Source organism: Corvus moneduloides, chromosome 1 (assembly GCF_009650955.1).
Source record: "Corvus moneduloides isolate bCorMon1 chromosome 1, bCorMon1.pri, whole genome shotgun sequence".
NCBI lineage: Eukaryota > Metazoa > Chordata > Aves > Passeriformes > Corvidae > Corvus > Corvus moneduloides.
The window spans coordinates 24,576,993-24,590,324 of record NC_045476.1 but is presented as its reverse complement, the minus strand read 5'-3'; the positions used below and the strand labels follow the sequence as shown (position 1 = coordinate 24,590,324).

General features: G+C 36.9%; 1 protein-coding gene across 2 annotated transcripts in view; it reads right to left on the bottom strand.

Annotated features, from left to right (window-relative positions):
• The window catches only part of SLC9A3 (solute carrier family 9 member A3), a 54,344-nt gene that overhangs the window by 14,810 nt on the left and 26,202 nt on the right, over positions 1–13,332 (bottom strand). For both annotated transcript variants that reach the window (XM_032102349.1, XM_032102339.1), the window contains exons 2-8: positions 12,250–12,552; positions 7,373–7,533; positions 5,254–5,332; positions 4,305–4,482; positions 3,213–3,433; positions 1,104–1,306; positions 207–296 (exon numbers count right to left, since the gene is read on the bottom strand). In XM_032102349.1, coding sequence (XP_031958240.1) covers positions 207–296; positions 1,104–1,306; positions 3,213–3,433; positions 4,305–4,482; positions 5,254–5,332; positions 7,373–7,533; positions 12,250–12,552 — 1,235 coding nt within the window. The remainder of the gene's footprint in view (positions 1–206; positions 297–1,103; positions 1,307–3,212; positions 3,434–4,304; positions 4,483–5,253; positions 5,333–7,372; positions 7,534–12,249; positions 12,553–13,332) is intronic.

Sequence of the window (13,332 nt, the reverse complement as noted above, 5' to 3'; positions counted from 1 at the left end):
AGATCTTTCATATGAATACCCTCTCACAGGACTCAAACCAAACAGCAACTTAAAAATAACTTTTGAAATGTTTGAAGGATTTTGCTCTTGAAATTTGATAGCCCGCTCCCATCCAAAAAAATACATTTTCACTAACAATTTTGTTTTCTCTTAAGGTGCTCTAAAAATCCAAAAGATATCATGGGGTTTTTTTTAAAATATCTTACTCTGCCATGAAGTTTCTCATTCAGTTTTGGTTCTCTGTGTTCAGTTTTCTTCACTTTCAGCCACTGTACCAAAGGTTTGATAGTCAGTCCCTAAGGATTGAAACATGACAATAAATACTTGGAAGTTTTCTTAGACTTTCCTTCAGCCAGTGAAACAGAAATAAAGCATATTTGTGTGTTATATGGTGGTTCTCATACTTTCTCAGTTGATTTTTATTCCTTCTAGAAAATAAAATAATGCAGTACCCTCAGCTTCTGTTACAAAGGTTTGAAAAGACAACAGTGGAAAAATATATAATCTATAGGAAAAATAAGGTAGTGGAAGAGTAGAAGTATTTCCTATGCCATTGAATGGGGTATTTTCCCCACATTTCAGGAGTTTGTGAACACAATTAAGCTTCCTGTAACACATTTCAGAAAAAATTGCAAGCTGGTGTCTATTGATATATTTTCATATAAATTACTGGTTTTCATCCAGAAAATGCTATTTTGTTTGGATGTTAAATACTTTCTTGTCCCACTACTTACTGCTATATTTTAAAACAAGGACTGAGGCTCAGGTAGATCGGCTTAATGACTGTATCTGCCCATTAAAAGCACTGTTCCCTATAGTTATTCACATGAGGTGAAGGATGTTTAATCAGATATTAACTTGGCACTATTAATACCAAGCAGCTAAGACTGAACAATTTTTAGCACAGAGGAAATTGTGTTTTGCCCCATGTGGTCCCATATGAAAACATAAAATAGGATCTTTGTTACTAAAATTACAAATTCAATTATGCTTTCGGTTCAGTGAATCAATATGCAACCTTCAGCTGAGAACTGCTTTAAGCATTCAGTACTTTTGGGGGACTCCTTCTCCTTGAAAAAAGCGTGCTTAAGAAGTTAAGTTACCTGGAAAATAACAGTAAAAAACACAACAATAATAGTTGTGCTGACGAACAGGTTTCTCTCTTTCACTTTGTCCTTATCCAGAAGTGCAACAAGAGCAAAAGCAACGGCTCCACGTAGTCCACCATAAGACATCACCACCTGGTCTATTATCTCCAACTGGACAGTTCTGTAGCGGTTAAGAATCCACGTCTGTATAATGACACCTGTAACAAGCAAATGTCAGCATGTCTAGAAATAACCTTATGGAACGTCAATATCCCGACTGTGTGTAACAGAAATGGTGCCACCAGACTGCCTTTATGCCAATCTACACCATATACTTCCCCCTCTCAATCACTATGTTGCCCACTTTGTGCCTTCTCATTACATCGAGCCAAAGGAATTAGGTGAAGCTGCTTCTGTGAGCCAGCAGCTTTTCTGAGAGTGATGCCCTCTGGCACAGGCACTCCAGGGAAAGTTCTGCCATGTGCTGACCTTCAAAATTCGTCGAGAAAGAATAGATTTTCCAGCACTGTAACCAGTGATATGCACAGGGTCAGTTAACAGAAACAGGTTGAAACAGCACTGATTTTGGGAGTTTGTGTGGTACCCTTTGCAAATCAATGAAAATGACATTTAAGTCATTGACTTATGAAAGGTTGTCTAGTTATGTCACTGTTTTCAGACCTACAGGTGAGATGCTGTCTGCTGCAGGAGATCTAAAGCTCTAGCTGTCTCAATGTATCCCAGAACTCCCAGCATAGAGAGGGAAAACAGCTTCACCACTCCCGCAACTGGCACAGCATGTGTGTGCCACTGCAGCAGGCCAGGGCTGTTAACCAGTACAAAACAGATACTTCTCTTTTTAGAGAACTTCAAACTTGTGCCAAGAGAAGAGTGTCTTGTCACTGTAAGAACGGCCTCCTCTGGAGTGGACCTTGGAAATGCCACCAATCTGACTCCTCCAAGGTATGAGAGCTGCAATTATGTAAGGCCCAATATCATCAGGTATTAAGTAATTTGTCAATTTCTAAGATCAGTTACTTTAGTGGGTGCTTACTGTTATTGCTGAATATTTACTATTTACTTGATCACGTCTATTACAGGATTATTAACCACTCATTCCAGGAATACAAAAAGTGTCAAAGACAAGACATGGAAAACTCTTTTAAACACCTCAGGCACATTAGCAGTTACTGAGAGGCAGCTAAATGAACAATCCTTGCAGACTGTTTAGAAAAGGAGGACAAGGAGCTAGGCACTTCATTCAGCTCAGGAGCTTCTAGACAGAATAAGAACACAGAATCTAGGAAAACTGCCGGCTAGATAGGTGCGTGACCTGCTATTTGAATATAAGTAGAGACAAACAGACAAATAAACTAGTTTAACTTACTCCCAGGTGTATGTACATACACCAAATTGCCATATGTGTTACTCTCTACAAGTACTTCATTCTACACCTTTTTTGTGATTTTAGCAAAACTACATCAGAATTATGTAGCTGGGCAAGTCACGGTGTTTTGAAATGTTTGCAAACTTATATAAACCCCATGAATTGGCAATAGGTGATCCCTACCGGCCACAGACTTATTTACTCAGATTTTCATCAGTCCCTGAGAATTATTTCTTAAGCCAGAGAACCTGCAGTGTAATTATGTATGGTCTGATATCGTGTGTCTAAAACCTCGAGTCAACCATAACATTAGCTTAAGACAATCTCTTTAGTGCCAAATTGAAAGAGCTGAAGGCAAGATATGGCTGACAGGAGTCGCATCTTTTGTTAGGCTGCAAGTTAAAGAACAAAGTCCATTTTACTGGGAGATTTTGCCAATACCATTTGCTGGGTCAACAAAGGTTAGCCACTGAATGATCCATGTTAACTGCTGGGCTACTCATAACCTCACACATCATCAAAAATTAAATCCTGCTATGTTTTCAGCATATGATGGAACTTACTGTAGAGCTTACTCCACTACTCTAACCCAAACCCAGCAATAAATTCAACAAAAACAAATAGAATGTTTTAAAAGAAGCAAACCTAGAACTCCAAATATTTTTGTGGGGAGAGGGCTTAAGAATATGTGATTGCAACAGCAGTACAATGAAAGAACAGGAAGTTCACCCCCTTACCAATAACTCTATATACTGAGATGAAGACCAGAGTCAACAGAATAAAAGCTGTATTCCAAGTCCAGATAGCTGGATCCACAGCTGAAATACCCAGGAACATGAAGATAATAGTTTCTGCTCCACTGGCCATCATTTTCATGGTATATCTTACAGTTGTTGAAGACTGTTCAGATATGTTAGCCTTGACGTATTTCTGACAGCAAATGCCACAGAAGGTTATCCTAGAAAAAGAAGCAATTGTTCAGAAAATATCTGTTGCAGCATTAAATGTTATTTCCATCTGTCTGTCACAAAGGGATAAAACCCCACCATTAATTCCTAAGAAAAGATACACTCAGGAGCACTTATGGAGTCTACCCTAGGTAAAAAGCATATCTCGAACATACATGCTGATATGACCTCAAGAGGCCTGAAGACAGCATTTCATTAGAACATAACAGACTTTAATTCTCTTCAGATTACCATACTGCTTTCAATGCAAAGTTTTAAATCTCGTTTCCATTAGACATTATCTTAAACTAATGATCTGTTTGCAGAAAGATTTTCAGACCTTGAATACAAACATCTACAAACATGACAAGCAAAACTGAGAAGAAAGGTGTACCAGGAATTGATGGATACTAAGAGAAAAAAGACCACAGAGGTACTCAAGGCAAAACAGGCAACATTTAGGCAAACCTTAATGGCCAGCCAAGACTGAGCGAGAGAACAGACAATAGTGACATTCACACGGTGCCCTAGAAAAATATTGCTTTAGTTACAAATTATGGGGAGAGTTGTCAGTAGAAATGGACAACTGTTAAGTTTGAAGTATTATTAGTAACAGAGAGGAAAGAATCATGTCTGTATTTCGCAAAGGAGTTCTCATGTTGCACAGCAGATACTGGAAAACTTGCATTCCTTTTCAAGGCTGAATGACAGTATTTGCACACTATAATCTAGTGCAGTGTGGACATAGTATTGTCCACCATAAACTTAATGAGTGTCATATTCTATAGTGGTTCCCATATAAGTTAGGTTTTCCTTTCAATGTTTTTAAAAACCATATTCCCTTCTCATCCCCTTCATAGGCAGTAATAAAAGGAGACTTACGCTAAGATAGCAGAAAGAGAAAGCATCTCTGCTGTGAGGTAGGACAGGTACGAAATGATGAACACAAATCCAGGTTCAATGATCCTCACGTGTTTGGTAAAACGACTGACCAATGAGAGCAGGAATGCAAAGAAAATGCCAACCAGTGTCCCACCGAGGCTCACCACAAAGAATGACACTGAAAAATAAAACACCTAACACAGCTTAAACTGTAGAAATATAATGGTTTGAACTAGTTCTCTTCCAGAGAGAGAACAGCAAATGGCCAGTAAATCAGAGAAAATTTTGGAGGACATGTCAAAATTCATTTCTAGGCTCAAGGCTTTTGAACACTTGGTATGTGAATGTATCATTCTTTAGAAAAATAAGGCTACTTCTGTTAAGCCTCACCATTTTACTTTTATTCAAACCCCACTACATTTCTGTGTACTGTTTTTTTCCATGTGCTGTAAACAAATGTTTTTACAAAAAGCATATTGTAGAATATGACAAAGTCACTATTAAAACATTTATTCAAAAGATAATTTAGTTTCATGTAATGCTTGGAATGGGAAATAGTGACTAAAGTTTTAGGCAGAATTTCTTGATAGTTACTGGCAAACATTACTTGATGGTTTTCAGTGAAAAGGAGTGAGAACGCCCGTATGCAATCTCGACTTTCCTGGAATGCAGGGAGAGCACAGGCTGAAACTAAGGAAATGCTATTAAATACAAGGAAACGATATTTTGAGTTTCCTCAGAAGAAAAGAGATGTGATAACGTTTCCCAAATACTCAGGAATATTTACTTATTTTCTTAAGACATTTGTCTGTGCCATACAAGTGTGTGAATATGAGTAATAATGGAAAGGGCTGAAAAATAACAGTTGCCAATAGCATAATAATAATATTTTGTTTAAAATACTGCATATATACATAAATTGTGTGATACAGAATTCACTTCTACGCACCTATGCCTTTGAGACATTCAATCCCCGTCACATTCGGTGCGCCTATTGCAACAAAAGATTCAAACACGTTGTATAGCACCTGGAAGGAAAAGTAGACTAATTTAATAATTGCTCCTGAATTGAGCCAATTAAAATAATCTCCTTAGGGGCCTCAACATTATGAAGTCTGAAATTGTGTTTGACTGAGGGAAATTCTGTCTGGAGGGAGAAGATTTTGCGGATTTTATATTTTCTCAAAATAAAAGAAATGCGGTGGCCTAAGAAGAAACAAAAATTTAGAAAAAGACAAACAAACACCTCACAACATTACCTTTCTTACTTCAGTATGTTCCCTATGTATAGGAAGCATTGTTACATATAGATGTGTTTTCTAAAGCACTTCTCGCTGTAAAATACAGGTCTTTGAAAGATTCATTTAATCACATGTATAAGATAAATAAGATACTTAATAAGACAATAATAAGATGATAATAATAAGATACTGAATTGAAATATGTTGAACATATATAAGTTGAACATAAAAGAGAATATAATAATTGTGCTAAAACTTTTAAAATAACTGACTAACAGTAACAGAGCTGAAAGTAAAGAATTCACCTTATCCATACCTGTGCCTAAGGAGGTTTATATATACATAAATTGTGTGATACAGAGCATCATTTTTGGCACATGCCAATTTAATCTGCTCTTATTTCCTCCAGTGGTGGAGAAGAACTTTACTATGGCTTTCTCAGCTTTCTTTGTTGCAGGTAAACTTGATAATTCTTATTGTATTCACCCAGTCACAGTATACAGGTTACTTTTTTTCTGTAACAGTAGTCTTTTACATATTTATGTTTAAAGAATGCTATACCATCCACTTTTTCTGTCTTCAAGTCTTTCCTTTCTCAAGGTAGTAACTCCACTGTTTCAAATTTCCTCAGAGGCTGAGCTTTCTAATTCTGGATCATACTTGCTCTTCTGTTTTTTCTTCAATGAACAATCAAACTTTCTTTTATTTGTAGACTGTTTGTGTTCATTTCACAGTAAAAAAAACTCCTTTCCTTCTCAAAGCCAGGGATGTTGATACTTGAGTTCACCAGAGGTTTATTTTAATATTTGTTTCTGGCAATACCCCAAAAGTATTAATGATACTGATATCCAAGGGCAATTAGGTTTCTCTGGAAGCCATACAGTCATTTTCAAACTCATGTGAACAGTTAGGCTGCTGCTAGTGACTTTGCAGTGCCTTGCTTCCTTGGCTACAAAAAGTTACGTCACTGAGCCTAATGAACATTTCTTACCCTTCCTTGCAGACAGGCAGAAGCAGGAAGAGGAAATGATGCAAAAGTGAACTGAAGCTGCACAGAACTTGGTTGCATAGCATCTTTCTGCCTTAGGATTTCCTGGTCCCTGACCACTAGCACGGCACTACAAAACTATTGACTGTTCTATTCTGGGAAAAAAAAAATTGTGTGAAAAGAAAAGTTGTTTCAATCGAAATAAAAATATCAGTAGAAATCTAGGATTCTTTTAAGTCTATTAAAGACTTTCTCAATTAAAAAAATGTTTGCAAAAAAAAAAAAAAAAGCAGCAAACCAGAAACTTTCTAAAATGTCACACAATTTTTTTTCAAATTGACTCTTTGTTATATATCTGCTTGATAAACATCTGATCAAAGTAAAACTGAGGGAGCAGGCATAAACACTTTGAAGAGTATCCTCTCTCACTGGCTGAGGTATGCATATAAATTACGGGCATAACATAAATAAAGAGTATGTGCATTAAAAAATAACAGCAAAAGAAGGCTTAAAATCCCTGGAACTAATTTCATTAAGTCATGAAAGCCCTACTTAAACACCAAAGGCAAATATAATATGCACCCCTGAAACTTCATTTGAAGTGTCCAACCCAGGACTGTGTGTTTTGTGTCACTTACCAGCTCCAAATCGCTTTCATGCTCCAACATCTAATCTTCCCAATACAGTGTTTGTAAGCAAGACAGAAAACACCATGACTACTCTAAAATAGCCCATGAGTAGATACACTCAGAGAGTAAAGTGTTTCTTTAAAGGGGAAAATGCACTTCAGAAGAAATCCCCTAGAGTTTGGGTGACTTTGGGATATATAATTTACTTACCACAGTTACAGCATCATTCAGAAGTGATTCTCCAAAAACAATGATGAACAGAACTTCATTGACGTGGACTTCTTCAAACACTGCCAGAACAGCTACAGGATCCACAGCGGCAATTAAGCTGCCAAAGAGGAGGAAGTCCAGCAGCCCAGAGTTCAGTTTACCTTCAAAACCAAAGCAAACAAATTATAAGCAGAATCATCTCTGTATTATCAATAGTAATGACAGACTGGGATATTAGAGATAATGCCAAATACTGGAAAATAAAGATGTCAAGGTATCAACTGGAAAGTGTGTTACGATGACTACTTTAAAACATTCTGCACTGAGTCATGTTGTATCCTACAAATTTTGTTGGATTCAGCATTGGCCCATGTGGATCAAAGTTGTTTCTGGGAGCAGGACCAGTACTGGCCTGTTCTTGTGGCAAGACAGTTCCAGATTTAAACTGGCTTTCCATTTGTGTGTGGTATGGTTTGTCTAAGTTGACTAAATTATCCCAGGATAACGGAGAACTCACAAGATGTTAAGAGGACCCTACCTGGACTTCTGCAGTAAATGTTCCAAAATATTTCGTATCACAGATCAAATTTGACTTTTGGTCACTAAGAACTGCTACAGCGGTGTTTAACTGAACTCAGTGCAGCTGAACACCAATTGCGGCCTCCTTACTCACTGATAGATGTGGTTAAGCCACTTGTTCCCAAATTAGGATTCATGAGGCTGTTAAATTGTCTGCAAGTGGACCATAAAAATAGATGAAGGACCAAAATGTACCTTAACATATTTGTGTTGTAGCCCCTTAGGAATTTTGGCAATGATTTCAAAAGTTTTTAAACTACAAAACTCTGGTGACAGTGTAACCCAGTATTTTTTTTTAACCTTCTTTTAGTTATTAAGGTTATTTTGTTCGGTTATGCAAACAGACCAAGACAAACATTCACTGTCATTTTAAAAGTATCAGAAAAGACAGACCCACAAAAAATGCTTTGCTCAACTTCCTAAATACCTTGCAAAATCTATCTTCTTCATGAAATCAAGAGTGGTAACCCAGTCATTTTTTCTGGGGAAAAGATTTCTGATCAGTAAAATTCCCATTCTGTTTGTTAATGGATGGAGGAGGAAACAAGGTTCATTAAGAAGTGATGGTGCCAAAAATTATATGAGGAAGACCAAAGAACAGGTTGAGAATTCATTCATTAAAACACAATGCAGAGCCCCATGCCTAGAATTATCAGGCATGATTTCTACAGGTAAAGAAGAAATTCATCTAATTAAATGGTTTGGAAGCATGAGTCAGACAATGACAGTCCATAGCTGTAGCCACAAGATCAATAGTGCCTGTAAGGTACTTCCAGAACAATATGGCCACTCCTCTAGAAAGAACTCTGGAATATAATTTTCCAAATTCAAAATGTGCTTAGAATGTAATTGAAACAAAAACCAGATTCCAAATATTTTTTATACAAAATGGCACAAGCTTATTTACTCAAGAAAAGGATACTTATATGGGTAGTCAGAGAGATGAGAGGACAACACCCTGTTATATGTGACAAAGCCCAGTAATCTGGTGGAGCTGCAGATATATATATTCTCTTAGCTGCTATATGCCAATCAGAATATCAACAAGGATTTCTATATAGTTTGCAGGGATCTTGGTACAGCCCTGAAAACAGAAATTCATAGTTTGCACAGACATATAACTACCTTATTTTTTCAAGAATATAAATAGTCTTGTTCACACTTGGACATATTGGGCTGTGAACAAGGACTCAGACTATCTGTTTTAGCATGAGTGTGGGGTTGAGGCAGTGACCTTAAGTCTGTGCCAAGAATTGTGAGAGCAGCCTTGAACCTAAATCTAAGCAACGGTTCCACCAAATGTTGTCCTTCTCAGGCAGGCCTAAGGAAGGAACAAGCCCAATGACAGTAACTATCAGATATCAGGGTATAATAGAACACAAGGTTTGAAAATAAATTGGCTCACTGAGATTGCTTATCTTTTATGTGTTAGCAATTATAATTATTGGTACATTCTTTGAAGATTTGCAAAGCTAGTACGTAAGTATTTATGGGGAGATTAGGACACATCTATAATTCCTACAAAGCTGTCAAGAGGCCTGGAGTTTCTAAATCAGACTTCCATTTAGACTAATAACAGAAGTTATTTTCAATTGGTACCATGGCTTCTTCCAGCTCATCAGTGACACCTGGTCAAGATAAGCTCACTGGGCCCAGTTTAAGACTTTTAGACACACTGAGCATATTGCAGCTGTGACCTAGATTGTACAGGAAAACCTGTTCTAAGCATTAGTCACAACCACAATACTGTATGTGTTAGTTTCCAGCAGACAGTGAACAGTTCACTGCAATCAGCCTGGAAGATCTAGTATTACATAATTCTTCCTATTCTGTGGAAGCAGACTGATATGGTTGATGGTTAAACAGTTAATGTGCTAATATTTTTATTTCACTTCTAAGGAAGGATTTCTTCGTCATTATCACTTTCTCCATTTTCCTTCTGCAAATTATAATATCTGCAATGGTCTTGAATGCCAACAAAGAGCTGCTTTTAACTTTATTTATGCAGGAAAGCTATGCAATCCAGTTTGGATTATGCACTCTTATTCTGATGGACAATACTACAGGCCCATCAAATGGTGAAGCTAGAAATCATTTGGTATTAGCTCATCTTAGTCTGTAGTGGATTTACATTTCTACATTTTAATGGCATTACTTTTAGCATTATTCACTTCAGTTGTAGAACAAGTGGAATAGAAACAAAAATATGCCGTAGAACTTCAACCAGAAGGTACTATGAACTCTTCTAGAAACTGAGTATATCAGCATTCTCCTATCTTCAGCAAGTAACAACGGCAAGGTTTTTCTCAAAGTGTGGTGGTTAGATCTTGTTGACCTCTTGGAGGTCAACACAACTGATTTAGTGGATTAGTAAGTCTGTGTCATGTAGATATTTTAGACTCCTGCTCAGCTTTGCTGGAGAATGACATAGTTTGAATCAGGGACAGCCTTGTCTGGCCTTTTTCACAGCTGAAACTAGAACTGTAGTAGGTCTTCATGGCAAAGACAGGTCCCCACAGTATACCAATAATGCACTTTCTAAACATTCAAGTTCTCCAGACATGCCAGTTTATTGTTTGCCTTTATTAACACCCCATATTTCTCTTGTAGAGCTTTAGCTGTGACCTGTGGTAGGGGATGATTCTCCTGTGTAGCTGTAAGCTCAGAGGTCTAGTATACACTGTCACTAAAAATTTGCATACTGATGAAGCAGAAAATGTAACCATCAAATCCAGCTTTTGCAGTTAGTCAAGAGTTGTTTACAGATTGAGAAGAGAAGAATAATTTAGGTGATTTTTTCACCTAAAATAATTTTTTTTTTTAAACAGTCAACTTTTCCACTTCACATGTTGTAATGCGTGAATGAATCCTTTCACTTAAATGACTTATAGCAACATATTTTTTTAAGTAATTATTATACATTTTATTTCCCAGAACAGGATTTTCAAAAAATATTTTTGGTCATATTTTTTAAATTGTTCCAAGCATCTTGGATATTTAAATAAAGAAATCCTTTTCCAATCTGCAGTAGCAATATCCCTGTCATATATATTCTTCCTGAAAACCTTATTTTAATTATAAATGTGATATTGTGGATGAAATATATTGTTTAAAGCACAGTAAACCTCTTATCTACCTATAAAAGTCAAGGGTGTTTGCATATGAGCTGTCACCTTTGTGTCTTCTAAAGAAAATGTTGTTGCTTCTAAAATAAGAATTATAATAAGGTAAATATCTAAAATGTATCTATCGTAGTTGTCTATATTACAAACATCTGCAATTGCATAACATGAGTCTTAAATGAAAGTCTGTAGAGATTAAGTACCGCTGTTCTGTGCCTCTTCCAGCAGCCCTGTGCCCTTATATCACAGTGTAATTAAGACAGAGTGTGTCTTAGAGTCATAGAATGGTTTGTGCTGGAGGGGACCTCTTACACCCTCCAGTTCCACTACCTGGGACACCTTCCACTAGATCAGGTTGCTCAGAGCCCCATCCAACATGGCCTTGAACGCTTCCAGGGATGGGGCATCCACGGCTTCTCTGAGAAAAGCACAAGCAATTGGAAACCCTCACTTTTTGGATTTGTGGCATAGGAAGTTGTGCGTCACCCTCCCTTTCAAGCCCATTTGGACTGCTCCCTTTAAAACGGCTTCTTTTTTTCTTTTTTTCTTTTTTTTTTCAGTAAGACATCTGCTACTTTGTTCTGTAAAACTTCTAAATCTTCAGTTAAAATTTCCAGACTAAGAAGATGCAAAAGAGATGTGTAGATGGGTCATGCATATATACCCACCCAGTAGCCACTTAATACTAAATAACACTTATTATAAAATAACAATTACATTAAATAACATTAAATACATTAACAACGCTATATTAAATACTAAATAACAATAAAAATTAAATAATAATAAATATAACACATAATACTAAAGCTGACTTCAGGAAGACAGTTTCATTTCACGGTAACTTTTAAGGTTTCTATCACAGCAGAAAGAATTCAGCCCTTCAGTGTGTATTTTTGTCCGAATGTCCATTAGCAGTAGGAATCCTGAGCTTTATCCTGAGAGTGTACGCACGTGTTTAGAGCAGGACAATATAAGAGACATGGATTCAAGTAGCTTTTTTGCTTTCCTTAGGTAAGATTTTTCACGTCATTCTTAAATTTGACAAAGGTATTACAAACTGCTCCCATTAAAATTGAATTTTTCTGGTGGAAAGAGTTGTTAAATTGTAACTTACACCCATCTAACAGCATATACAGTGGCATTCATAACTGTGCCTTCATAGATCAAACTTACCCATTACTCCTGTCAGATAGACACCATAGAGAGATAAACCGGTTGTAGCAGCATTCCAGACTGTCCCAATGACAGCATACAAAAGGATGGAGCCAAGATTTCCAAAGAACAACCTATTTGGCATAAAATATCCAGCATCCAAAACAATGGGGGGCAGCAAATAGAAGAAAAATACGGTTGGTGTCAGGGAGAAGGAGGCAATGTGATCTGCTGCCCATACAATGCCACCGAGGAAAAGACCGAGGACAATCAGCAGAGCACTTTCTGGAACCACCCGAGTGACTTTGTGGGACAAGTGGAAAACTGCAAGGAAACAGGAAAATAGTTAATCAGAAATGAAATGGAGAAACAATTTGAGCAACAACTGTTGTTAATTGGCAGTTTTGACTCCACACAAACTTTTTGCTCTCATTGTGATCAGACCACAGTCTGATGCATGGGATACAGACGCTTATAGAATAATAAAAAAAGGTCAATCTTCAGATTTTATCCAGCATGTTTTAACTTACATGAAGCCAATATTCCATGACATTTATATCCTTCCTTGGATTATCTTCTCTTAACAAGATCTGTTTAGGAAAAGGTGGTGTTCTGTGCAAAGCACTAAGTGCAAGACTGAAAAGAAATGGGGGAAGTCCTGGAAATGTATAGCATTATGGTTTATTTCGGTATCTAAAAATACACATGCAGCCTCCTAATAATTGTCTTTAAAAATAATCAGTTTACTAACAGGCTTATTGGAAAATGTGAGAAGGATGCTGAAAGAACTAGTTTCAAGACAACAAATTTATGAAGAATATTCTGATAATGTAGCCTGCAGCAGGAACAGAATGAAGCTTATATCATGGGAGATCCCTTTTGAGCCTTTCCTTCAAAAAATCCCTAATAAGGATTTCTCGCAATTCAGAGGCTTTCTGAAGGAATGGAGTCTTTAGTGGTTCTTTCAAATATGTGTTTGTGGAGAATGGTTCTGCAACAGGCTGCTTTCTTTTGTATAAGGTACCATAAAATTTGTATGTTACGATAGTCTGTAAAATCTGTTATTAAAGACAAACTATATATGGCATCTATGATAGCAAAACA